We start from the raw sequence: 27,887 nt of genomic DNA, 5'->3' as shown, positions 1-27,887 counted from the left end.
ATGAATAAAGCCCTTCCTACACTTTTATATAATATTTCACAAGAGTGAAATGAAGTGAGAGCTTGAAGAAAATGCTTTCTCAAAATCTTTAAATTCATAGGATTTCTCAAAAGTGTAAATATTCTGGTGTTGAGCAAAGCTTGACTCATGACTAAAGGAGTTCCCATAGTCTGTCCATTCACAGAGATTTGCACCATTATGAATTTTTTGTTCAGTAAAATATGAATGGTGACTAAAGATGTGGCTACTTTTCTTGCATCCATAAGGTTCTGCATCAGTATGAATTCTCTTATGTCGTGTAAGCTGTGAACCCCAGATAAAAGATTTCCCACATTCTTTACATATATAAGGTTCCTCACCAGTATGCATTCTCTGATGTCGAGTAAGTTGTGAACCCCAGAGAAAGGCTTTTCCACATTCTTCACATTCATATGGCCTCTTTCCAGTATGAATTTTCTGATGTCGATTAAGTTCTGAACCACGAAAAAAGGTCTTCCCACATTCCTTGCATTCATAGTCTCTCTCACCAGTATGAATTTTCTGATGTCGATTAAACTCTGAGCCATGAAGAAAGGTCTTTCCACAATCCTTACATTCATAGGATTTCCTCTCATTATGAATTTTCTCATGTTGAGCAAGATAAGAAGGCCAAGTAAAAGTCTTCCCACACTGCTTACATTCATAAGGTTTCCTGCCAGTATGAATCCGCTGATGTCGAGCAAGGTGTGAGCTCCAAATATAGGCTTTCCCACATTTCTCACATTCATAAGGTTTCCTGCCAACGTGAACATTCTGATGTTGAGCAAGATTTGAACCACGAATAAAGGCTTTTCCACATTCCTTGCACTCATGAGATTTCTCACCTGTATGAATTCTCTGATGCTGAGTTAGGTGTGATCCACGAGTAAAAGCTTTCCCACACTCCTGACATTCATAAGGTTTTTCACCAGTGTGAATTCTCTGATGTTTAATAAGATGTGATCGCTGACTAAAGGCCTTTCTACATTCATTACATTCATAGGGTTTTTCACCAGTATGAATTCTCTGATGTCGAGTAAGATCTGAGCCACAACTAAAGGCCTTCCCACATTCCTTACATTCATAAGATTTCTCACCAGTATGAATTCGCTTATGGACACTAAGTTGTGAATGAAATCTAAAGGCTTTCCCACATTCCTTACATTTAAAAGGTTTCTCACCAGTATGAATTCTCTTATGACCAGTAAGACTCGAACGTAAACTAAAAGACTTCCCACATTCTTTACATTCATATGTTTTCTTAACAGTGTGAACTGTCTGATGTTGAGTAACTTCTGAATCAGGAAGAAAGGTATTCCCACATTCTTTATCTTCACAGAATTTCTCAATTGTGTGAATTAACTGATGTTGAGTATGATCTGAGCCAGAAAGAAAGGCTTTCCCCAATTCTTTAAATTCATTCAGTTTGTCTCCTGTGTTAAGTCTCTGGTGTAGATTAAAGGCTGTGTGCTGGTTAAAAGTGGGCCTTTTTTCACAGGTGAGTATCACCTGCTTGAAACATTCCTCTTGATTATCTTGTAGTGTTTGAAACTGAACATTGCCTTCCCAATCACCTCTAAAACATAAACATTCAAGGCTGTGGTTTTTACAAATTTTCATTATTTCCAGTTGGGCTATTTCTCTCTCACAAATGCCATTTTTTGGTAATAACTTCTTGGTCTGACACCTGGACTGCATGTCTGAAAAATAAGATTAAAACATCATACTGTTTTATGTACAAAAAGCAATAAAACTTCTAAAATAGATGTAGAAAATATTGAAATAAAGCATATGAGAAGTGAATGGCTTAAAAAATTCTGAAATATGAGCAATATGAAAAAAAGGGCAAGAAATAAGTAGAAATTTAAAAGAAATAATGTAAGTTGAGTCAAGTGATGACAAGTATATTTTATTTTGATCATATTCATCTGAGGAGCTCAATAAAAAATGATTATCCAGGTATCACCTCAATAACAGAATAAGAAGTCATAAAATATCTACAAGTTTGCAAGTACTATGGTGAATGTCTTACATAATTCAGAGCTTAAAAACAGGAATGCTGGGAAATGGCAGAGTATCAGTCCAATATGAGGGAAGCAATCTGATCCAGAGTTACCAAACTAGGATCTCAATACCAGGGTATGCTGCATTTAGGTTAAAGGAGATAATTATAGGTGATAGTTTAGACAGAAAAATAGTTTGAAGCCAGGTACAGTGATTCACACCTGTAATCCCAGCACTTGGGAAGGCTGAGGCAGATTGCTTGAGCTTAGAAGTTCGAGACCAGCCTAGGCAACATGGCAAAACCCCATCTCTATAAAAAAGCAGCCAAGAATGGTGGTGCATGCCTGTGGTCCTAGCTACCTAGAAGGCTGAGGTGGCAGGATCACCTGAGCCTAGAAGGTTGAGGTTGCAGGGAGCCATCATCACACGACTGCACTCGAGAATGGGTGACAGAGTGAAATTCTGTCTTAACAACAACAAAAAATTAGTTTGAGAATTTTTTTCAAGGGGGAAGGAGTCAGGCAAAAGCTGAGAATAAGTAGGACTCTTCCGTGACTCATTTTTTTAAATATATATTTAGGATCAAGTACTATTGTTTTCAGTTTTTCTTGAGGGACAGAGCAAGTACTCTAGCAGTGACTCAATGAATTGAAAGGCAGTTTAGTTATGAAGTATGAGCAGTAATGCACTGCAATGGAAAGAGGACAAACTGCAGTTTCAGACTCCAGTTCTCTTTACTAAAACTACTTTTTAGGTGATTGGAAAATTACTGAGCTTGACTGAGCTCTTAATTTTTCATATCATAAAAAGGAATAAATCATCACTTTGCAGAGGTTTGTTGCAAGGATTGGGAATAATATGCTATTTCTATTAAGTGCCTGACACAGGATAAGTGTTGAATAATCAGTAGATGATGATGATTATTAGAGGAAAAGCTGGGGAATATGGGGAACTAGACAAGTCAGAGTTTGTCTTTTTTTTTTTTGAGATGGAGCCTCACTCTGTCACTGCACTCCAGGTTGGAGGGCAGTGGCGCAATCTGAGCTCACTGCAACCTCCACCTCCTGGGTTCAAGCGATTCTCCTGCCTCAGCCTCCCAAGTAGCTGGGATTACAGGTGCCCACCACCATGCCCAGCTAATTTTTGTATTTTTAGTAGGGATGGGGTTTCGCCATGTTGTCCAGGCTGGTTTTGAACTCCCAACCTCAGGTGATTCGCCCGCCTCGACCTTCTAAAATTCTGTGATTACAGGCATGAGCCACCGCGCCTGGCTGGGCTTGTCTTTTATGACACTGTGTTCTTCTGGTTGTACTTCATGTGCCCTAACCGTTCTTCTGCCACTTCCTCCTCACTGTGACCAGAAACTGTTATCACCCATTACTCTAATTTTCAGCTAAGCAGTCTATTAGGTCTTCTCTTAATGTTCCCTGTATGCAGAAATGTATGGCCATGCTCCAGTCACAGAAGAGAACAAAAAGTTTCTTAAGAGATAATATATTCTTTGTTAATTCTGTTAAACCTAAAATGAGCAAATACATAAATGTTGGTTGAAAGAATGAACTAATAAGAATGAACTAACAAATGCAGGCAGTGTACAATCAAGGAGAAGCTAGGAAAAATGAGAAAAATTCAAAAGGGATGGGTAAAATTTAAAAAATGAGGTCAAAAATGTTTGGTTTGGTTTTGTTTTTTTACAGAATGAAGAATTTTATGAAAATCTAAATTTCAAAAAAGGGAGATGGGAAGGAACTTGATCCAAATCATAGATAAAATAAGCACCACTGGAGAAAAGAATGGCTTACCTTTTTGTTACATGAGTGAAAAATGAGAGCACAAAAATAGACCAGTGTTTGGAGTGAAGAGAAAGTTCTTTTGGAAAAGGTTTTGTCTCTATCTAGGCCTCAGACCTTTTTTTTTTTTGAGATGGAGTCTCAAAAAAATCTTGGCTAACTGCGACCTCTGCCCCCCAGGTTCAAGCAATTCTCCTGCTTCAGCCTCCCGAGTAGCTGGGACTACAGGTGTGTGTCAGCACACTGGCTAGTTTCTGTATTTTTAGTAGAGATGGGGTTTCACCGTGTTGGCCAAGCTGGTCTCGAACTCCTGATCTCAGGTGGTCTGCCTGTCTCAGCCTCCCAAAGTGCTGCAATTACAGGAGTGAGCCATGGCACCCAGCCAGTTTTTGTTTTTGTTTTTGTTTTTATCCCGAGACAGAGTCTTACTCTGTTGACCAAACTGGAGTGCAGTGGCATGATCTCAGCTCACTGCAACCTCTGCCTCTCTGGTTCAACAATTCTCCTGCCTCAGCCTCCCACGTAGCTGGGACTATAGGCACGCATCGCCATGCCCGGCTCATTTTTTGTATTTATTTATTTATTTTTTAGTAGAAATGAGGTTTCACCATGTTGCCCAGGCTGGTCTTAAACTCCTGAGCTCAGGCAACCCACCAAAGTGCTAGGATTACAGGCGTGAGCCACCACACTTGGCCCATTTTTTGGTCTTAAGGGGATATTCCAGACCAGTATTTTAGAGGTGTTGCTGCCTCACTATGCAGCTGAGCTGTTGTCCACAACAATGGCCTCCTTGTGCCTGTTCAGCCCTCACTCACCTGGGCAAGGTCCTCTTGTCTCATCCCTCAAAATCTTCCAGGGCTCTTTCCCTTTCTCCAATAAAGAGAACACTTCTGGCTGATAAATGCAAAGACCTGCCCAGAAGATAAGAAACAGCAAAGAACCACATTGTAAAGATTCTAAAATTTGCGACTACTTCTTTGGTTACTAAGGAAGAGAAACAATTACAGGCAGGGCAAAAATAAGTTATAAAGGATGGGAAAGATGGAGGTGCCCACTGATGATAACTATAGCCAGATTTACAAAGCACAAACCATTTTCCAGAAAACAAAGGTCAGAAGTTACCCTGAACATTTAAAAGACAATTAAAAAAAAAAATCACAATACAGAAAGCAGGAATTTCTAAGGTAAATGCCAAATCTTACCCAGTGAGACCAAGTTGCTGTAGTTCTCCAACATCACATCTCTGTATAAATCCCTCTGTTCCAGGTCCAGGCACTCCCACTCCTCCTGACAGAAATCTACAGCCACATCCCTGAACATCATCAGCTATTGAAAGAACAAGTCCAGGTATTAATGGTGAACTTTTAAAAAATAATAACCCCTTTAGATGAAAGGGGAAAGGCTGGAAAGGGGCACTGCAGGGAGTGGGGCATATACTGGGGAAAAAACTGGAGTTGGCTGCCTGTGGTTTCAGGAGAAATGACATGGGAATAAGCGTGACTAAAGCCAAGTGTCTACATGCTCGTATTTTTTGTTCTTTTTTGAGACAGAGTCTTGCTCTGTCACCCAGACTGGAGTGCAGTGGTGCAATCTCGACTCACTGCAACCTCTGCCTCCCAGGTTTAAGTGATTCTTGTGCCCCAGCCACCCTAACAGCTGGGATTACATATGCGCACCACCGCGCCTGGCTAATTTTTTGTATTTTTAGTAGAGACAGGGTTTCTCAATGTTGGCCAGGCTGGTCTTGAACTCCTGACCTCAAATGATCCACCCACCTCGGCTCCCAAAGTCCTAATGAGCCACTGCACCTGGCTACATACTCGTAAAAACTCCTGTTGCTCAGTCACCACATCTTTATGATCTTCAAATCACAAATACCAAAACATCAGAATGGCAGCCCAGAATAACAGACATCATATGAGTTTTTTGTTGATACCACTGAGAGGCTACACCAGCCTGGAAGAACCCCAGATTTATTATGTGAGAAAAGTAGGGGGTTTTGTTGGTTGTAAGGAGTCTCTGCTGTGCACAAACAGACTTGTGCATACAGTCTTTCGCCCAGGTAACTGTCCTTTGCTTAAGCTACTACTTTTAGTTGAATTTTCTATTAGTTTAAATTGAGAGAATTCTCAAGAGATACACTCCCTGAATATTATTTTCTATGGACAATGTGTAGAATCTCCAGGCTCTTTGCTAAGCAGCTGACAGTCAGCAAATTCAGTGTCATAAGAGATTACTGTGAAAGTCATCAAATGAGTTTTTTGTTGACACCACTGAGAGGCTATACCAGCCTGGAATAACTAACCCTGGATTGTTAATTATATTAACCTCTCATTAATTTCCTGGAAAATTCCAGATCTCTTTGAACTCGACCTCCCATCGTATCGGCTAAGGAAAACATCACAAAGGGCCACATACCTAAATGAATACCAACCAACACCAACTCCCATCTTGATTAAATACAACATCCCATTCTACAGAGTGAATAAAAGCCTTTATGTAGTATGTCCCCTTTAATTGTTCCATCCCATCTTGTTAAGCTACGGGTTTGAAATGAAAAGTCTTTACTGTTCCCCTTAAGGAAATGTATTTCTCCTCTTCAGTGCTCTGCCAGATTAGGACACAGGAGATACTGAAAGCCCTGGTGGATAGATTTGGTCATACTGGTTGGAGAAAAGAGGTATCTAGGGAAAGCATTGGACTGTTTCACAGTCATTACTTATGATGCTCAGTAGTGATTCAAGTAAGCAGTTAAGGATAAGCAATAAAAATATTCACATGATTTGATATAAATGGGTTACATTTTTGGAGAGAGGCGATTCCAACTCACATGGACCATGACTTAACATTCCAAGTCTACCAGTCCTTCTCTGGATTCTTCTCTTGGTGAGGCAGTGTGCTGGGAAAGCAGAGCTAGAAAGAAAAAATCAGGAGGTCAGGCCTTTCTCAGAGCGCTCAAATGGACAAACAGGAATGCCATTTTCTTCCTTGGAGGTAGGTCAGAAGGAACCTGAAGAAATCCTGGCCCTATCCAAAACCAGAGAGAGTCAACAAAAGCAGGATGAAGTTTCAGTCTAATCACTTATGCGAAAATCATGACATGGGATCAGGATACTACTAGATACGTCAATTCTGGCTTGCCCTAAACTCATATATACATACATTAACATTTATCCTCAAGCCACCTATGAATGTCAGTTACTTGTCTCATTTAAAAGATCAGGAAATGGGTCACTTGCTCAAATTCACTATTAGGAAATATCATAGGTTTGCTGAATGCAAAGCTCGTTCACTTGGAATACCTCTGGATTTCAGGATTTTTTATTTTACTGAGTGAAGGATGAGCTGGACCTTTCCCTTATCGGAGCAGCCCATGATCTCTGCCTCCTGTGTTTTCATTGACACTGAGCAGCAGGGTGACTTTTTCAGGAAAGGAACGCAAAGATGGAAGGAAGGCTGGGTTGGGCGAGCAGTCAGTTTTGTGAAGCAAGGACTTTTATTAAAGAAATACACTGAAGCCTCTCTGAGTCTAGCTTTGCACTTAGCAAAAGGGAATCAGATAAATAAGTTGCAGGACTAACTATCAAGGAATTCACAGTCAGAAAAGTAAAGAGGCAATTACAATACTGTAGGAAATAAAGGTAATCGTGGTTATGAAAGGAGCCAACTAGTTCTAAGGAGCCCAAACCAAAACTAGTTTTTAAGAGAAAGTTTCCTGTAGAAGATGGTACTTCAGCTGACTCTTGAGGGGCTGTTCTGTGTGGGAAATGCGCGAGGGGAGAAGAAAAGAAACACACACAATACCTTTAAGAGTAAACAACCTTTATCCCACGTAAATGGCAATGCAGATATAATAAGCAAATGATATAATAAGCAAATTGCAATGGGAAGGGGAGAAGGGAAAATATATATATACTTACATACACACACATATATATACACACACACATACATATACATATATGTATATATTCACCAAACTATGAAGGATTCACCACCAGACTGGAAAGCAACAGCCTGGGCTCCAGGGTCACACATTACACTCACCAGACTATGGAGGATTCATCACCAGACTGGGAAGCAACAGTCTGGGATCCAGCGTCGGCCACCCCTCTGTGCACAGATGAGGAGAGGTCTCATGAAGCTTTGGCGCAGTCTGGGACCTTAGCTCTTTTTGTAACAAGTTGTTTGGCATGAGGCCCAGTCACAAGGGCCCTGATTCACGACTGGGCTCAAGGAACACAAAAAGGTCAAGTCGTTTTTGCGATTGTCTATTGTTTTTCAATAACTAATGTATAGGAATAGATTGAAATAGAGATTTCTCTGAAACAGCGCTGGATGAGTGCCTCAAGGGGCTCACACAACCTGTCCTGGGACTTGGTGACCATTGTTTGTGTCCATGTTCAACTGAGTTCAAATTTAATATTTAACTTCTCCTCCACAGGGGCTCACCAGAGAAGACAGGGCAAGGTGAGGGGGATATCCTAGCAGAGGAAACAACATGTGCCAGTCAAGCAAAGGTATCTTTGTGCATTAGAGGAACACAGAGTGAGAGGAAAGACCAGTGGCAGGTGGGGATGTATAAAGCAGGGATCCTGTTATGAAAAGCTCTAAAAAAATAGGCTATAGCATTTGGACGTTATTTCAGAAGTAATAAGAAAGCATTCTGCATTTTTAAAGTAAGGTTTAAAAATGTTTCTAATTAAAGATAAAACAAAGTTGGTGTGAGAGGGTGAAGACTGATATACACAATCTGAGGAGTTCATAAAAATTCCATGTAAAGCATGTAGTATGAATTGGTCCTAGGAGACAGAGAGCTTCAGCGGCATAGAGAACTTTAAGAACTTTTCCAAGAGTGGAGGGCTGGGGAATAAATTGTGAACTAAAATATATTTTGTGTTTGAGAACATGAAGAACTTGAGAGTGACTATTACACAGTTTTAAGAAAAAAAATAGTTCTTTAAAATAATTTAAAAATTTTTTTTAGCCGGGTACAGTGGCTCACACCTGTAATCCCAGCACTGTGGGAGGCCCAGGCAGGTGGATCACCTGAGATCGGCAGTTCGAGACCAGGCTGACCAACATGGAGAAACCTTGTCTTACCTAAAAATATAAAATTAGCCGGGCATGGTGGCGCATGCCTGTAATCCCAGCTACTCAGGAGGCTGAGGCAGGAGAATCGCTTGAACCTGGGAGGCGGAGGTTGCAGTGAGCTGAGATCACGCCATTGCACTCCAGCCTGGGCAACAAAAGCGAAACCTTGTCTTGAAAAAAAGAAAAAAAATATTTTTAGAGACAGCATCTCAAACTGTCAGTCATGCCGGAGTACAGTGGTGCAATCACAGTTTACTGTTGCCGCAAACTGCTAGGCTCAGGTGATCCTTCCACCTCAGCCTGCTGAATAGGGTGGGACTACAGGCATGCACCACTTTGTCTGGCTAATTTATTTTATTTTTGTCGAGACGGGGTCTCGCTATGTTGCCCTGGTCTCAAACTCCTGGCCTCAAGAAATACTCTCCCACCTTGGCCTCCCAAAGTGCTGGAATTACAGGTGTAGGCTACCATGTCTAGCCAAGAACTAGTTCTAATCCTGATATTCCTCTTCCTGGAAACCAGGTAGACAGAAACAAGAAAATCAAAGTAAATCCCAACCACCAGGAAACTAAGAAAATGAACAGACTCCAAATTATTTGGAAATGTGAAAAGAAAATGAAAGAACGGAATGTGTGTGGAAGGCACAGTGATGCTACAAAGCAAAACAAATGAGAAATATCCATTCCCATGGGGAGTAGACCATATCCTCAATGAAAGGGTCTGTGAGCAGGAATAATGTCAAAAGGAGGTGGTAAAAGGAAGTCTGAAAATGTCACGGGGATTCAAGGTGGCAAAACACATTGGCTGTATTCATTTTTAAAAAAAAAAAAAACAGCTTTATTGAGATGTAATTCACACACCATACAATTAAGCCATTTACAGTCAACAATTCAGTGCTTCTTAGTATATTCACAAATACGTGCAACCACAAGTCAATGTTAGAATATTTTCATCACTTCAAAAAGAACCTCTGTCCCCTTAGGCTATCACTCCCTGGCCTCCCCACTGTCACACTTGCCCCATACTTAGCCTTAAATAATGACTAATCTACTTTCTGTCTCTATAGATTTCCCTATTCTGGACTTTCATATGAATGGAATAACATATGTGGACTTGTTACTGGCTTCTTTCATTTAGCATAAGGTTTTCAAGGTTTATCCAAATTGTAGCATGAATCAGAACTTCATTCCTTGCTATGTCTGAATACTATTTCTGTAGATGAATAGACCACATTTTGTTTACCCATTCTTCTATTAATGGAAATTTGGGTTGTTTCCACCTTTTGACATTATTATTATTATTTCTGAGATGGAATTTTGCTCTTGTTGCCCCGGCTGGAGTGCAGTGGTGCTATCTGGGCTCACCACAATCTCTGCCTCCTGACAGTTATTTTTAAAATGCCCAGCCGACAATTATTTTTAAAATGCTGCTATGAACATTCATGTAAAAATTTTTGTTTGAGGCAGGGCGTGGTGGCTCATGCCTGTAATCCCAACACTTTGGGAGGGCGGAGGTGGGCAGATCATGAAGTCAGGAGATCGAGACCATCCTGGCTAACACAGTGAAACCCCGCCTCTACTAAAAATGCAAAAATTAGCCGGGCATGGTGGCTCATGCCTGTAATCCCAGCTACTCAGGAGGCTGAGGCAGGAGAATCACTTGAACCCAGGAAGCGGAGGTTGCAGTGAGCCGAGATCACACCATTGCACTCCAGCTTGGGCAAAAAGAGTGAAACTCCGTCGCGCAAAAAAAAAAAAAAAAAAAAAAAAAAAGTTTTTGTTGAATATCTATTTTGTAGTTTTCAGAGTATAAGTTTTATTTTCTATACAGAAGATCATGTCATCTGCAAATAGAGATGCTCTTACTTCTGTTCCAATCTTTACTCCAGTGTCTTTTATTTCTTTTACTTCCCCAATTGCCAGTACACTGTTAAACAGAAGTGGGGATTTTTGTCTGGTCCCTGATCTTAGAGGGAAAACATCCAATCTTTTACCATTAACTATGATGTTGGCTGTGGGTTTTTCCTAGATATCAGGGTGAGGAAATTCCTCTTTATTCCTAGTTTGTAGAGTGTGTGTGTTTTTAAAAATCATAAAAGGGTATTGGCTTTTGTCAAATGCCTTATCTCTATTGAGATGATTGTGTGATTTTTTTTATTCTATTGATATGATACATCACATTAACTGACTTTTGATGGTAAGCCAACCTTGCATGCCTGGGATAAATCCCACTCAGTCATGTTATATAATTCATTTTAGATGTTACTGGATTTGGTTTGCTAGTACTTTGTTGAGGATTTTTACACCCATATTCTTATGAGATACACTTTGTCTGGTTTCAGTATCTGGGTAATACTGGCCTCATAAAATGAGCTGGGGACTTGCCTGTATTCCTTAATTACAGCAGAAGACACTGGGTAAACTCAGAGCTGATAATAGGAGTCTTCCTGAACCAGTTGAGCTTCTGAATGGCAGAGAAGGCCTGGCTATTCAAAGGGAGCCAAATTTTTTAAAAATTGTCTTCTTCTGGGGTAACAGAGGAAGAAACTCTTGAGCAAAAAAACCTTAAAAACTACCCTTGCCCCATTCACTTTTTTCACAGGAAAATACCAGTGACAGCTATTCCAGAAAAATCTATTACATCCTCTCCAAAATATAAATTAGATATAACATGCCTAAGATAGTAGGCTGAGGTGGGCAGATCACGAGGTCAGGAGATTGAGACCATCCTGGCTAACACGGGGAAACCCTGTCCTTACTAAAAATACAAAAAATTAGCCAGGTGTGGTGGCATGTGCCTGTAGTCCCAGCTACTCGGGAGGCTGAGGCAGGAGAATCACTTGAACCCAGGAGGCAGAGGTTGCAGTGAGCCAAGATTGCGCCACTGCACTCCAGCCTGGCGACAGAGCAAGACTCTGTCTCAAAATAAATAAATAAATAAATAAATAAATAAATAAATAAATAAAAACCCACAAAAAGCAAAGTTTTAAAAGTGTGTCAAAATTCCCCATGTACAAAAAAACTCACTAAAAAAATCAGAGAAGATGAAAATTATCACCTAACATTGCAGTCTGATTTTTAAAAAAGTATGATGTAATTGCAGCTCTAAAACAAGACCACAAGCAAAAATATGTGATCTCAGGAAAGAAGAGAAAGTAATAGATAGACCATAGGTGGGAGTTAGTAGAATTCAAAACTGAAAGAGAAAATAGGCTAAATCACATCAGAAATGAAGAATAAACTAGCTAGGTGCAGTGGCATGTGCCCATAGTCCCAGCTACTTGGGAGACTGAGCCTGGAGGATTGCTTGAGTCCAGGAGTTCAAGGTTGAGGCCAGCCTGGGCAACACAGTGAGATCCCATCTCTAATCAATAAATAAATCAACTACAAGGTGCATAAGATCTGACAAATGCCACAGAAAGTATAGTATGGAACAAAGAATACAGACATTAATGAACAGAACAAAATTTAACAAAGAAAGGGATGAAAATCATCTGAAGAAGAAATGAAAAGAGAGATCCAATATGTAAAAGGCAGAGCACCTAAAGATGAAATCCAAATTAAGAGGATATATCTAAAACTATGATTTTAGCTGTATATCATATATATATATAAACTACAGTTTTAATACTCAAGATGAATTTCATAAAATAAAGTGTAAATATAAATCATGAAAAGTGAAACCATATTACAGGTGAAAATGACCCAAAATAGTACCAAAACATTACCTAATAAAATTATTTGACTAAAACTCATGGGGAATCAAGATAAAAATATCAAGTCACCTATAAGAAAAAGGAAATTCAGTTGTCATCAGACTTCTCCAGTGCTAAATTCAGTACCCCAAACAGTGGGGTAAATCTTCCAATATACTTGTGAAAAAAACAAACGAGGGAGTCAAAACATTTTTATATCCAGCCAAGCTGTCATTCGAGTACAAAGGATATAAGGAGTTTCATATCCTTTGATATGACACAACTTAGGAAATACTGTTGATATGCGCTCTTTGAGAAGAAACTACTAGAAGACATATTCCAGCCACAAAAGAGACAATAGTGAAAGTTTCAGCAAAAGAATAGTAATGATGCTGAACATATTTAAATGCAAATCTAAATAAAATAGAGTGGAATTATGGTAGCCAGCATCCTGGATAGCCCCAAAGGTACCCAGTATGTGGTATTCACAACACTGTGTATCTGCCTCCTATACTGAATAGGATTAACTTGTATACCAATAAGGTACTGTGGAAATGATAGAGTATGAGACAGATTATAAAAGATACTGTGGCTTCCACCTTATGCTCTGGAGAAAGCCAGTTGACATGTCAAAGGGACACTTAAGAAGCCCCATGGAGAGGTCCAGATGGTGAGAAACTGAGGTCTATTGCCAATAGCCACATGAGAGCCATGTTGGAAGGTGATCCTCTAGTCCCAGTTGATAGCAGCCCTGGCCAAGAGTGTGACTGCAACCTCAAGAGACCCCGAGCCAGAACTTCCCAGGTAAGCCACTCCTGAACTCCTGATCCACAAAAAATGGTGTTAAGATAATAAATATTTATTGCTATTTTAGGGTAATATGTTTTACAGCAATAGATAACTAATATAGAAATGAAGATTAGAGAATAGAAAATAGACTAGCTCTAGCTTACTGATTGCCTCATTTGTGATAACTGAAAGATAAAGGGTGTCATTTCAAGCTGAAAATCAAGGGGAAGAAATTTAGAAATGTTAAGAGTACAGCCAGGGCAGGAGGATTGCTTGAGGCCAGGAGTTTGAGGCCAGACTAAGCAGAAGAATGACCTTGTCTAAAAAAAACAAAACAAAACAAAACAAAAAAAATGTGAATACAAATGTAAGTCAAACAGGGCAAAATGTCAACTAAATTTCAACATACAAGCAAAAAGTAGGAAATTTAAATTTAAAATGACAGCACTTAGCAGGAAAAATTCAAATTCCTATAACTAAATCTAACAATATATGTAATGTACAATGTCTTTTTGTTTGTTTGTTTTTGAGACAGAGTCTCACTCTGTCACCCAGGATGGAGTGCAGTGACACAATCTCGGCTCACTGCAACTTCCGCCTCCTGGGTTCAAGTAATTCTCCTATCTCAGACTCCCGAGTAGCTGGGACTACAGGTACCAGCCACCATGCCAAGCTAATTTTTGTATTTTTAATAGAGACGGTGTTTCACCATATTGTTCAGGTTGGTCTCGAACTCCTGACCTCAGGTGATCCACCTGCCTCAGCCTCCCAACGTGCCGGGATTACAGGTGTGAGCCACTGTGCCCGGCCTGTACAATGTCTTTATATTAATTACTACAAATCATTAAAGAAGACCTAAACAAATGAAATAATTTATCACATTCTTGGGATGAAAGGCTGATAATTTTCAAGGTGTCAGTTTCCCCCCAATATAGTGGTATAGGAAGCTTAAAAGTAAAAGGATAGCAAAAGATATACCATGCAAATCATAATCAAAATAATGTTCAGGTGGCTCTAATATCAGATACAGTAGATTTCAGAGCAAATACCATGGAAGAAAGGATGGTCTTTCAATATACAGGGTGCCAGGTCAACTGAATTTATATGAGGAAAACAAATCATGATTTCCCCTCATGACATACACAAAAATCATTTCCAGGTTTATATACCTACATGTGATAGATAAATATAGATGAAAATACAGAATATCTTCATACTTTGGGGATAAGCAAAGATTTGAATAAGATAAAGAGAGTATACACCATAAGAAAAAAATGATAATGATCAGACATTTTAAAAAGCAATTTCTGTTCATCAGAAAAGAGTGAGTGGGCTGGTCACGGTGGCTCATGCCTGTAATCCCAGCACTTTGGAAGGCTGAGGTGGGCAGATCACCTGAGGTCAGGAGTTCGAGACCAGCCTGACCAACATGGAGAAACCCTGTCTCTACTAAAAATACAAAATTAGCCAGATGTGGTGGCACATGCCTGTAATCCCAGCTACTCAGGAGGCTGAGGCAGGAGAATCACTTGAACCCGGGAGGCGGAGGTTGTGGTGAGCCAAGATCACACAATTGCACTCCAGCCTGGGCAACAAGAGCGAAACTCCATCTCAAAAAAAAAAAAAAAGGGAAGAGAGTGAGTGAAAATGCAAACCTTGGGCTAAGAGACGATATATACAATACACAAAGCTGACAAGGGACTCACATTCAGATTATACAAAGAACTCTGAAGGATTAACAATGAAAGACAAGTTCCCCAACAGCTAGGCTAAGAACTTGAACTGGCACTTCCCAACGGAAGATACCCAAATGGACAATGCACACGAAAATAAAAGCACTCAACTTCCTTAGTCATCAGTTAGGAAAACCACAATGCAATATCACTACATATCCACCATATTGGCAAACATTTTACAGTCTGACAATGCCATGTGTTAACAAGAAGATGGATCAATTGGAATTTGCATAAACTGTTGATGGGAACTTTTAACTGGTGCAGCCATTTGGGAAAACTGACAGTATCTGCTTAAGGAGATTCACATACTCTTACTAATTCCTCTCCTTGAAATAACCCAATAGAAATGCATACATGTAAACACAAAATGACAAGTGCAAGAATGCTCTCATCATGATTATTCATGAGAATAATGTCTTGTCTGTATATATGATAAACTTCAATAAAAAGCCTAGTTAGGAAGAAATACAGCATATTACAAGGCAAATACAAATCAAAAAATAAGCAGAGGCCATGATCTTGAGCATGCTAAAGGCTGCAATTCATAATAAGCATATAACAATAATTAATATCTGTATATCAACTAACAAAACAACAACAACTTTTATAAAGCAAAAGTTACAGGTTATATAAGAAATAAAATTTCAGCCAGGTGGGGTGGCTCATGCCTGTAATTCCAGCACTTTGGGAGGCCAAGGTGGGCGGATCACAAGGTCAGGAGTTCGAGACCAGCTTGGCCAATATGGTGAAACCACCTCTCTACTAAAAATACAAAAAAATTAGCCGGGCATGGTGGCACATGCCTGTAGTCCCAGCTACTCAGGAGGCTGAGGCAGGAGAATTGCTTGAACCCAGAGGTTGCGGTGAGCCGAGATCACATCACTGCACTCCAGCCTGGGCAACAAAGGGAGACTCTGTCTCAAAAAAATAAATAAATAAGGGCCGGGCACGGTGGCTCAAGCCTGTAATCCCAGCACTTTGGGAGGCTGAGATGGGCAGATCACAAGGTCAGGAGATTGAGACCATCCTGGCTAACATGGTGAAACCCCGTCTCTACTAAAAAATACAAAAAACTAGCCGGGCAAGGTGGTGGGCGTCTGTAGTCCCAGCTACTCGGGAGGCTGAGGCAGGAGAATGGCGGGAACCCGGGAGGCGGAGCTTGCAGTGAGCTGAGATCCGGCCACCGCACTCCAGCCTGGGTGGCAGAGCGAGACTCCGTCTCAAAAAAATAAATAAATAAATAAATAAATAAAATTAAAAATAAAATAAAATACAATTTCATTAATACATCTCTCAATCCAAGACAAATCAAGTGCAAGGCAAAAAGTATAGACTGACCAGATGTTAGATCACAAATAAAAGTTCACTAAGTTCCAAAGTTTAAAAATAACACAATATAGCAAAACTGTAAATTATATTATTGGTGAAGTGGGGACCTACTTTACTGGAAGTGTTCGACATAATCAATAGAGGCTGAGGTCCTCTTATGTCACAGGGATCGAGACGACTCCACAACACTGAGGCCAAGACACTATACCACTGTATTAGTTTTCTACTGCCATGAGGTAGTGGCTTAAAATAATACAAATCTATTATCATATAGTTCAGTAGAAGTCCGAGTTGGGTCTTACTAGGCTAAAATCAGGGTGTTGGTAGGGCTGTGTTCCTTTCTGGAAGCTCCAGGGGAGAATTCGTTTTCTTATGTTTTCCAGCTTCTAGAGGCCACCAACATTCCTTGGCTCAAGGCCCACTTCCTCTATGTAGCCAGCAATGTGGCATCTCTCTGACCATTCTTCTGCGGTCACACCTCCCTCTGACTTTAAACTCAACCAGGAAAGGTTCACTGATTTTAAGGACCTGTGTCATTATATTGGTCCAACAAGTTAATCGCCCCCATTTCAAGGTTCTTAACTTAATCCCCTTTGCAAAGTCATTTTTGCCATATAAAGTACCATAGTCCTAGTTTCCAGGGATTAGGAAGTAAACATTGGTTGCAGGGCCATCATTCTGCCTACCTTGACCACTTTTATGGCTTCTATCTTAAACTTCCTTCTGAGAGATACTCGGTGAAGGAAATAATGTATACAGTGGTCCATTTCCAAGACAAAGTGCCTTGAATCAGTGTAGGTAAGCAAACTACAGAAGAAACAGGATATACTAGGCCCCTGCTTGAATACATGATGCCTACTTGTCAGCCTCCCGCTTTCTCCCTTTCCCCCACTTAGTTGCCTTCACCCAAACCAAAGTTCAGTCTAAGACGAAAGTTTGCTAGCCTGCAAAATAGCTCGTTTTGTCTGCTCTTATCAGCCTGCCCAGCTACTTAAGTCATAAGTCAAATACCTGAAGAGCCCCTGAACTAGCTAGGGTTGCAATGCATTGTGGGCTGCAACCAAATGCAGCAAGACAAGCCTAAAAAAAAAAAAACAACACCTGGCCGGGTGCAGTGGCTCATGACTGTAATCCCAGCACTTTGGCAGGCTGAGGTGGGTGGATCACGAAGTCAAGAGATCGAGAACATCCTGGCCAACATGGTGAAACCCCATCTCTACTAAAAATACAAAACAGCTGGGCGTGGTGGCACGTGCCTGTAGGCCCAGCTACTCAGGAGGCTGAGGCAGGAGAATCGCTTGAACCTGGGAGGCAGAGGTTGCAGTGAGCCGAGATTGCACCAAAACAAAAAACACCTGAAGCCCCTACCCAACAATCAATAGGCAACGCCCGGGAAGATTGTGAACCCATAGTACTCAGCCTATGAGGAACCAGGGGAGGAACCTGTGCACTAGGGGATAAATTGCTTGTTGAAACTGTTGGGTGTGCCTATCAGACCGATCTTGCAAGACCATCATTAAAAGTCTCACTTTCGCTGTTCTCCGGGTCTCTGAGTCCATTCTTTGGGACAGGTAAGTTTATTTCTCACACTCAAGAAATCATCTTTCACTACCCCAACGTTCTCTCTCCAAAAACTGACTTGAATCCAACCAGAATAAGTGTCAATCCAACCTTGTATTTACATTTGTCTACTATAAGAAGCCCCGAATTTCTAGTCAACTGTCTTTTCAGACACTGTACTCCATCAAGTCCCATTTGTCCCCTTTTCTCATTCTTCGCAACTCTCAACACTTTTCCTGTATGCCTTCATAATGGAATTCATAATTCATTAACAACCAACCCCTCTTTTATCTTCAGCCACTTCCGTGAACACGTCCTAACATTCTGAGTCTAACAGAAACCAGGCTCTATCTAGAGGACTTTGCAGCCCTCTCAACATTTCCCCGGCTACAGCCTCTTACCAGTGGGTCTGAAAATGGAACAGATGGCCGGCCTCCCTGTTGTTCATTACCTTCAGACCCTTCTCCCTCCTCCACAAACTCTAGTTTTGAATTTCCTGCCATGAGATTATATATAACTCACCACATGTCACTTTTGTTGACCTCTACCAAACACAGGCTCCTCTCTGCAGCGCGATTATCCTTTTCTATTTTTTAAATTCTTGCATTTTTAACTACACCCAAACAGATGAGCCTTGTTTACTTACCCTTGCCTGGACTTTTCCCCTCTCATGGCTCATTTCCAACATGTTGATGGGTTGTTTTCCCTAGCCCTCTTCCCCCACCTGCTGCTCCATTTCTCGGCCCTAATTTTTTTTTTTTTTTTTTGAGACGGAGTCTCGCTCTGTCGCCCAGGCTGGAGGGCAGTGGTACAATCTCGGCTCACTGCAAGCTCCGCCTCCCGGGTTCACGCCATTCTCCTGCCTCAGCCTCCCGAGTAGCTGGGACTACAGGCGCCCGCCCCTGTGCCCGGCTAATTTTTTATATTTTTAGTAGAGACGGGGTTTCACCATGGTCTCGATCTCCTGACCTTGTGATCCGCCCGCCTCGGCCTCCCAAAGTGCTGGGATTACCGGCGTGAGCCACCGCGCCCGGCCTCTCTGCCCTAATTTACTGAGAAACTCTTGAACTATGTTGTCTACACTGTCTCCCATTCTTCTCCCCTCCTCCTAGGTTGCCCTCACTCCAATCCAGCTACCGGCCAGCACAAAAACTGCTCCCTACACATTCACGAAGGACTATGTCACTCATTGCAAGGCTCAATTCTTTGTTTTTGGCCCCATAGCGGCTATCACCACCTTTACGAACGTAGTCACGCACAACGCGACGCAGTCATATGTATCACGTACATACAGTCACATTTAAATAGTCCATTAGGGTCACACACAGCGCCCGTCATCGTCGTGTGCGCGTACACGCGTGCGTACACACACACACACACACACACACACACACACGAGAAGCTCCCGTCGAGGCCCCGCTCCTGCATCAATTTCGCTCTCGCATCCACGGCTCCCATCGCGATCGCTCGCCCCCACGCTCCCTGGCCGGCAAAGTCACCAACTTCAAAGACGTTAGCACCTCACTCCCCTCAGCCCCGGCCTCGGGCCCTGCGGAGTCATTCGGCTTCTGTGTGTCAGAGTCACTCACCGGCCCTACGGTCCCTTGATGGTGGAAGGTTCCGCGATCTCCCTATCATCCCTAAAGGCACAGAGAGCTGACAGGAAGTTGCCCGGGGAACGGTGCACTCTGGGAAATGTAGTTCAGAGCCTGGGCCGCCTTTAATTGACTGGGACACCGCCGTCACCATTAACGGACCCTGGATTTGAGACCCATCCCCTCGCTGGGCAAAGACATCGCCCACACACCGCTCACATCTGCGGCCGAGAACTTCCAGAATCCCAGCCCGCGTTTAGGAAGCTTCAGCGGAGGCCTGCAGGCTGCCCTACCTCTGCAAACGGCGCCCAGCCCTGGGAACAGGACAGTAAGCCCAGGCCATCTTAGGCTGGAAGTAACCTTGGCCCCGAGGGCCTCTGGGAAATGTAGTCTAGAGCCTGGAACTCTGCAGAAATGCCCCCAGGGGATGGTGCGATTATTTTCAGCAGGAGCTCCCTGCGTGGGCCTCTGACCCATGTGGTGTGGCGGGAAAGTCCTACAAGACTGTGCCAAGCAAGTGGCTTGTCTGTCCCGTCTCTGCCCGAGCCTTGGCCCAGCTGGGTGGACACCTCTTATCCTACAAGTACCAGCCTGGGATAGAACGAAGGGGAAACGGTCCATGGGACACAGCTACATGCCCAGCCCTACAGGGGTACCCTGCCTGGGAATCCATGAGAACCCCTCCTAATACCTTATTCCCATCCTCCAATCGCCCTTAAAGTGTTTGGTTTCAATTAATGTTTATAGTCACATTAGTATTGTTTTGTAAATTCTATTCATGCCATTCTTTTTGCTGAAGTACACATTTGCCAGTTTTTATTTGCTTCTCTTTTAGATGTACATCATTTAGATCTACATCTAAACTTTCTGACAGAGGAGTAATTTTTTTCAGTACTTTCAAACTCATGAGATAATTAAAAGTTTTCTTCTTTGTTTTTATTGTGAAACAGAAAATACTTGAAGTGCATAAAATGTCTAAGGTCAGTATAACTCCACACAAGTGTTGGTATCTCAAGAACAAATGCCCATTCTATGTGATCATTTCTTTTTCTTTCTTTTATTTATTTATTTATTTTAATTTTTTTTATTTTTTTGAGACGGAGTCTCGCTCTGTCGCCCAGGCTGGAGTGCAGTGGCCGGATCTCAGCTCACTGCAAGTTCCGCCTCCCAGGTTCACGCCATTCTCCTGCCTCAGCCTCCCCAGTAGCTGGGACTACAGGCGCCCGCCACCTCACCCAGCTACTTTTTTGTATTTTTTAGTAGAGACGGGGTTTCACCGGATTAGCCAGGATGGTCTCGATTTCCTGACCTTGTGATCAGCCCGTCTCAGGCTTGAGCCACTGTGCCCGGCCTTTTTTTTTGAGATAGGGTCTGGCTTTGTCACCCAGGCTGGAGTACAGTGGCACGATCTAGGCTCACTGCAACCTCTGCCTCCCTGGCTCAAGTGATCCTCCCACTTCAGCCTCCAGAATAGCTGGGACTACAGGTGTGTGCCATCACACTCAGCTAATTTTTACAGATACGGGGTCTCACCATGTTGGCCAGGCTGGTCTCGAACTCCTGGGCTCAAGTGATCCTCACACATAGGCCTCACAAAGTACTGGGATTACAGGCATGAGCCACTGCACCCAGCCTGTGTGATCATTTCTGATACCCAGCTCCAGCTCCAGCTGACCTTTAGGGTATTAATATCTTGGCTCTTTAATAGTTTTAATCTCTCAGCTGGACCTGGTGGCTCATGCCTGCAATCCCAGCACTTTGGGAGGCCGAGGCGGGTGGATCACCTGAGGTCAGGAGTTCAAGACCAGCCTGGCCAACATGGTAAAACCCTGTCTCTACTAATAATACAAAAATTAGCTAGGCGTGGTGGTGTATGCCTGTAATCCCAGCTACTCCAGAGGCTGAGGCAGGAGAATTGCTTGAACTCGGGAGGCAGGGGTTGCAGTGAGCTGAGATCATGCCGTTGCACTCCTGCCTGGGTGACAAGAATGAAACTCCATCTGAAAAAAAGAAAAAAAAAAAGTTTTAATCTCACTATGAAATGTATATAAATGCAATCAAATCGTACAAATTTTCTATCTGGATTAGTTTTTAAACTACTAACTGGATTAACTGAAAACCCCATAGTAAAAGCCTTACAGAAAGAAAGGTATGCCCATCCAGCCATCAAGTCATTTTCCTGTTACTACTGGCAGGGGACCCCAAGACCAACCCCTACATCCCCAAGCTTTGATGACTCACTGGGAGGCTCACAGTGAAATGATACAAAAGAAAATCAGTAAAGAGAAAAGCACATGGGGCAAAGTCCAGAGGAAACCAGGTGCACACTGCGAAAGTTCTTTCCCAGTAGATTTATATGGGATTTATTTGTTCCCCAGCAGTGAGTTGTGACAATACATGTGAGATGTTACCAACCAGGGAAGTTCATTACAGACTCAGTGCCCTATGTTTTTATTGGGGGCTAGTCACATAGGCAGTCTGTGCCTAAGACATAACAGGATTTCAGATTCCAGAAGGATAGCAGGTGTTTAGCATAAACCATACTGTTTGTACAAAGAATTTAGGCATAGTAAGTCACTTATCAGGAAGGTGGGAACCAATCTGAAATTCAAGTTCTAGATGCAAGCCAAAGACTAACCTCATATCAGGCCTTTCTAAAGATAAGTAGTCTCGGGCCTGCTATATTAATTAATTTCTGCTCACTCTGTCCTAAAGATGTATAGTTTTCTTTTTTTTTTTTTTTTTTTTTGAGACGGAGTCTCTCTATGTTGCCTAGGCTGGAGTACAGTGGCCGGATCTCAGCTCACTGCAAGCTCCGCCTTCCAGGTTCACGTCATTCTCCTGCCTCAGCCTCCCGAGTAGCTGGGACTACAGGCGCCCGCCACCTCACCTGGCTAGCTTTTTGTATTTTTTAGTAGAGACGGGGTTTCACCGTGTTAGCCAGGATGGTCTCGATCTCCTGACCTCGTGATCCACCCGTCTCGGCCTCCCAAAGTGCTGGGATTACAGGCTTGAGCCACCGTGCCTGGCCAAAGATGTATAGTTTTCAACAACAACATCAAATTACAAGACACATGAAAAGGCAAGAAAACTCATGACACTCTCAAGACATAAAAGCAAAAAGCAAAAACAAACAAACAGAGGTAGACTCAGATGGGATTTCCCCAGGCGTTTGAGGCTGCAGTGAACTGTGATTGCACCACTGCACTCTAGCCTGGGCAACAAAGCAAGACCCTATCTCAAAAATTAAAAGAAAAGAAAACGAAAAGATATGATGTAGATGTTGGAGCTATCTAAAAAGGAATTTAAAATAACTATTATTAATATTTTCAAAGCTTTACCATGATGTTTTTCAACCAGAGGTGATTTTGTTCTCCAGGAGATATATGGCAGAGTATGGAGAAGTTTTTGGTAGTCATAACTGGAGAGGTGCAATTTGCATTTAGAGGACAGAGGTCAGGGATGCTACTAAATACACTACAAGCACAGGATAGCTTGCCACAACAAAGAATTATCCAGTCCCAAATCATGGTCCAAGGTTGAGATGCCCTAAGTAATCAAGACGGTGTGTTTTGGTGAAGGATAGAAAGATGGATTAATGGAAGCAACAGGCTGGGCGTGGTGGCTCACGCATGTAATCCCAGCACTGTGGGATTAGTTCACCATTGTGGACAGTAAATACTTACATAGACTCTGTGTTTTAATTGCATTTCCTTAGATTCTGTATTAGTCTATTTGGCACTCATTCATCAAGAGGCCAATTATATTAACTATATTTTCTTATTTTCTGTATTCTTGATGCTCTGGCATTTGGCAACCTTACAAAAAAACAGGGAGAGGCGGCTCCTCTTGGGCTAATTCCTAAAGATAATCACAATTTTCCAGTGATCACAGCTTACATATGCAAACCAACCAATCCTGAGTCTATACCTCTCTGATACTGTGATATAATAAGAAATATATATTTTGGTCTTCATCCATATCCATGGTTCTTGGCTCATGCATCCTAAAGTCCTTGTAGTTTCCTAAACAGAGTATTTTCTGTTAAAACACTTGTTCTTAGCCGGGTTCGGTGGCTCACACCTGTAATCCCAGCACTTTGAGAGGCCAAGGCGAGCAGATCACGAGGTCAGGAGTTCGAGACCAGCCTGGCCAACATGGTGAAACCCTGTCTCTACTAAAAATACAAAAATTAGCTGGGTGTGGTGACGCACATCTGTAATCCCAGCTACTCAGGAGGCTGAGGCAGAATTGCTTGAACCTTGGAGGCAGTGGTAGAAGTGAGCTGAGATTGCACCGCTGCACTCCAGCCTGGGCAACAGAGTAAGACTCTGTCTTGGGAAGAAACAAAAGAAAAGAAAAACACTTGTTCTTTTGTCCTTGGTTATGTTCTGAATGTGTCCCCAAAATTCATATATTGAAACTTAATTGCCAAGGTGTTAGATTAAGAAGTGGAGCCCTTCACGCCTGTAATCCCAGCACTTTGTGAGGCCAAGGTGGGCGGATCACCTGAGGTCAGGAGTTTGAGACCAGCCTGGCCAACATGGTGAAACCCCATCTCTACTAAAAATACAAAAATTAGCCAGGCTTGGTGGCATGTGCCTGTAATCCCAGCTACTCTGGTGACTGAGACAGGGGAATCACTTGAACCGGGGAGGCGGACGTTGCAGTGAGCCAAGATCACGCCATTGTACTCCAGCCTGGGCGACAGAGAGAGACCCTGTCTCAAAAAAAAAAAGAAGTGGAGTCCTTAGGAGGTGATTAGATTATGAGGGAAGAGCCTACATAGATGGAATTCGTGCTTTAAAAAAAAGGATTGAGGAGGCCAGGTGAGGTGGCTCACGCCTGTAATCCCAGCACTTTGGAAGCCTGAGAAGGGCACATCACAAGGTCAGGAGATGGAGACCACCCTGGCTAACACAGTGAAACCCCGTCTCTACTAAAAATACAAAAACTTAGCCGGGCGTGGTGGTGGGCGCCTGTAGTCCCAGCTACTCAGGAGGCTGAGGCAGGAGAATGGCGTGAACCCGAGAGGCAGAGCTTGCAGTGAGCCGAGATTGCGCCACTGCACTCCAGTCTGGGCGACAGAGCCAGATTCCGTCTCAAAAAAAAAAAAAAAATGGATTGAGGGAATGAGTCCAGCCCTTCAGTACCTTCTGACAAGTGGGGACACAGCATTCCTCCCCTCTGGAGGATGCAGCAACAAAGTCCTATCTTGGAAGCAGAGATCAGACCTAGCAGACACCAATCCTGCTGGCATCTCGAACTTCCCAACCTCCAGAACTGTGGGAAATAATTTTCCGTTATTTACAAATTACTTAGTCTCAGGTATTTTGCTATAGAAGTACTAAGGGACTAAGACACTTCAGTTCCTGAAATAGCACCAGAGTAATAAATGTGAAAGATGTCTTTATTGTTCATAACCAACCCCTTTCAACCACAAGGGAGTTAATGAGGTGATGTTGGGAAAGCCCCTACATAACCACAGGATAGGGCAACCAAACATGTGATGAGAAGGTTGGAAAGTTCTGCCCTACCCGGTGACTTCTGGGGAAAGGAAAAGGGTTGAAGGTTGAACTCATCACCAATTGCTGCTGATTTAATTAATCATGCCATTTAATTAATGAAGCCTCCATAAAAACACAAAGGGCTGTGTTCAAACAGCTTATTTCCCAGACCTCCCACAGGCATTTTATTTTTTCTGTTCTTTTTTTTTTTTTTTTTTTGAGACGGAGTCTTGCTCTGTTACCCAGGCTGGAATGCAGTGGCCGGATCTCAGCTCACTGCAAGCTCCTCCTCTCGGGTTCACGCCATTCTCCTGCCTCAGCCTCCCCTGTAGCTGGGACTACAGGCACCCGCCACTTCGCCCGGCTAGTTTTTTGTATATTTTAGTAGAGACGGGGTTTCACCGTGTTAGCCAGGATGGTCTCGATCTCCTGACCTCATGATCCGCCCGTCTCGGCCTCCCAAAGTGCTGGGATTACAGGCTTGAGCCACCGCGCCCGGCCATTTTTTCTGTTCTTTAGGAGACATTGGTGGGGTAAACATACAAAAATGTGATTGCCTCATTCAACCAAGAGTCTTAGCCACAATTAAAAGATGTTCAGACGGAGCTGCACAGGAATGTGATGCTGGAGAACTAGAGCAACAGAGCCACATTAGGTATAGATCGCTTCCCTGTATAGTCCAAATTTTGTTGTTTTTGTTTTTTGGGTCTTTGTTTATTTGTTTTGTTTTAAGGAGTGGAGAGTTTAATAGGCAAGAAGGAAGGGAGAAGACAGTAGGAAGAAGTTCCCCCATACAGAGATGGGGTGTGGGGGTGGGGGGGCTGCGATCTCAGTTCACAGTAACCTCTGCCTCCCAGGTTCAAGCCATTCTCCTGCATCAGCCTCCCTAGCAGCTGGGATTACAGGCGCACACCACCATGCCCGGCTAATTTTGTATTTTTAGTAGAGACGGGATTTCGCCATATTGGCCAGGCTGGTCTCAAACTCCTGGTCTCAAGTGATCCACCCGCCTCGGTTTCCCAAAGTGCTGGGATTACAGGCGTAAGCCACTGCACTCATGCTGTTTTTTTTTTCCTTTTTCTTTCTTTCTTTTTTTTTTTTTTGTAGAGAGTATGCTGTTCAGGCTGGTCTCAAACTTCTGGGCTCAAGTGATCCTCCTGCCTCAGCCTTCCAAAGTGCTTGGGATCACTAGGCATGAACCACCATGCCCGGCCTTTCCTGCCATTGTTAAAAGCTTCAGGATTAGATTTTACGTCAGCATTTCCTGTTGTAAATGCTGTAATTTACTTCCCGCCATCATATTTCAGCAACCTCTACCACCTCCCAAAGTTTCTAGCTTAAAAAGTTATTGATTTCCTCCTAGTTCCCCTTTCTGTCAGTTTTTTAATTTTATATTTGTTTTCAAATGAGTCATCACATTGATTTTAAAAATTTAAACAAGATTATAGTGAAAAAAGGAAGTTTCCCTTTCACAATTTATCTTCCCCATATGCATAATGACGGGTTTTTAAAAAAACTACTTTGAGTACTCATACTGATTTTGTATTCTAGTTCAGAAGAAATGTCTGAATGTTAAATGTTTACATAAAAATGATATTTTATTATATCAATAATAGAGCTTCCCCCCTTTGAAATTGCTGCTCCAGGAAGATACAAGCTTATCACAATTTAAAGAGAAAATGAGACTTGGAGGTTCAGATTCCTCCACAGTCACAGTATCAGCTATCCATGCAGTGACCCACATTTAGGTGATTACACACATTCACACACAGATCCATACACGATCTTGCCCCCAGCCTCCACACACTCCATATGACCTCCCCACCCGCAAAGGTGCACACATCTTGACCTCACCTTTCTTACACATGCACCAATCTTACTGGCACGCGGTTTCTTTCACTCAACTACCCAGACACCCCTCATCTCACCAGCACAAGCAGTCCCACCGCAGTCTTACACACACTCGAGCCTTCCTTTGCCCAGTCTCGCATGCGTGACTGGGATCGCAGATTTGTCCCCTTCCGACTCCCCATGCTGATTCGGTCTCAGACGCTCAGGTCCCATGTTGGAGTGCACTCTCCCGGCTCCTCCACACGCTACGCAGCTGCCCGCCTCAAGAGCGTCTGCGTGCTTCCAGCATTAAGTGGAATTCCGAGCAGCCTCCGGGGCACAGTTAGTCTAGTCACTGCGGCCAGACTCCCGCCTCAGGACCCAGAGGACGCAGCCCACTTTGGCTGGGCCCATCCAGTCTCCGGCGAGGCTTGGACTACGTTTCCCAGGAGACCTTGCGGTCCAGTATGTCTCCCGGGGAGGGGCGGAAGCCCGGGAGCCGCCCTCTGAGGCTGGGCGGGGTGAAAGAAAACTTACTCCAGAGGAGTTAAACAGGCAAGAAGGACTTGGTTAAAGACTATTGCAATAGTCAACTTCCAATACAACAGTAGCTGGAGATTTATAACTAACGGGCTGAGTGAAGGAGTTAAAGCATGGTAAATTACTAAGAGGAACTCAAGTATCAAGGGTGGGGGGATTGTTGCTAAACTGGCTTAGCTGGATTCTTGCTGATTCGCAGGCTATGGAGGAGGTCTGGCCAAACAAAAAGGGCTCAGAGGAGCCTGACTAAAGCTTGGTCTAGGGAGTCCTTGTCAGGTGAGACTCCCGGAAGGCTCCGATGGGCAGTTCACCTCAAATATTTAGTTTTGTTGGTGCCAGATTCCGCGCCACGGGAATCGGGATGGCTGGGCTGTGTAGCTTTCGGCAACCTGTCGCTTTCT

The 27,887-nt window shown here is 42.9% G+C and overlaps 2 protein-coding genes across 4 annotated transcripts in view; one reads left to right on the top strand and one right to left on the bottom strand.

Annotated features, from left to right (window-relative positions):
- Nucleotides 1-27,887, top strand: part of HKR1 (HKR1, GLI-Kruppel zinc finger family member) — a 410,249-nt gene that overhangs the window by 8,943 nt on the left and 373,419 nt on the right. The gene's annotated exons all lie outside the window — the stretch shown is intronic.
- Nucleotides 6-27,887, bottom strand: ZNF790 (zinc finger protein 790). 3 transcript variants are annotated; one of them, XM_025368089.1, is made up of 5 exons: nt 27,798-27,887; nt 6,643-6,725; nt 5,015-5,138; nt 4,628-4,723; nt 6-1,718 (listed from the first exon to the last, which is right to left on the bottom strand). In XM_025368089.1, exons 2-5 carry the CDS (start codon nt 6,649-6,651, stop codon nt 37-39), a joined length of 1,911 nt encoding a protein of 636 aa, XP_025223874.1. In that variant the 5' UTR covers nt 6,652-6,725; nt 27,798-27,887; the 3' UTR covers nt 6-36. The 3 variants fall into 3 exon arrangements, with proteins under 3 accessions (XP_025223874.1, XP_025223873.1, XP_025223875.1); XM_025368088.1 differs by lacking the exon at nt 27,798-27,887 and adding an exon at nt 27,106-27,418; XM_025368090.1 differs by lacking the exon at nt 27,798-27,887 and adding an exon at nt 19,303-19,360.

This window comes from Theropithecus gelada, chromosome 19 (assembly GCF_003255815.1).
Source record: "Theropithecus gelada isolate Dixy chromosome 19, Tgel_1.0, whole genome shotgun sequence".
Classification (NCBI taxonomy): Eukaryota; Metazoa; Chordata; class Mammalia; order Primates; family Cercopithecidae; genus Theropithecus; species Theropithecus gelada.
Note: the sequence above shows the minus strand (reverse complement) of the source record. Positions and strands in the feature narration are given on the sequence as shown.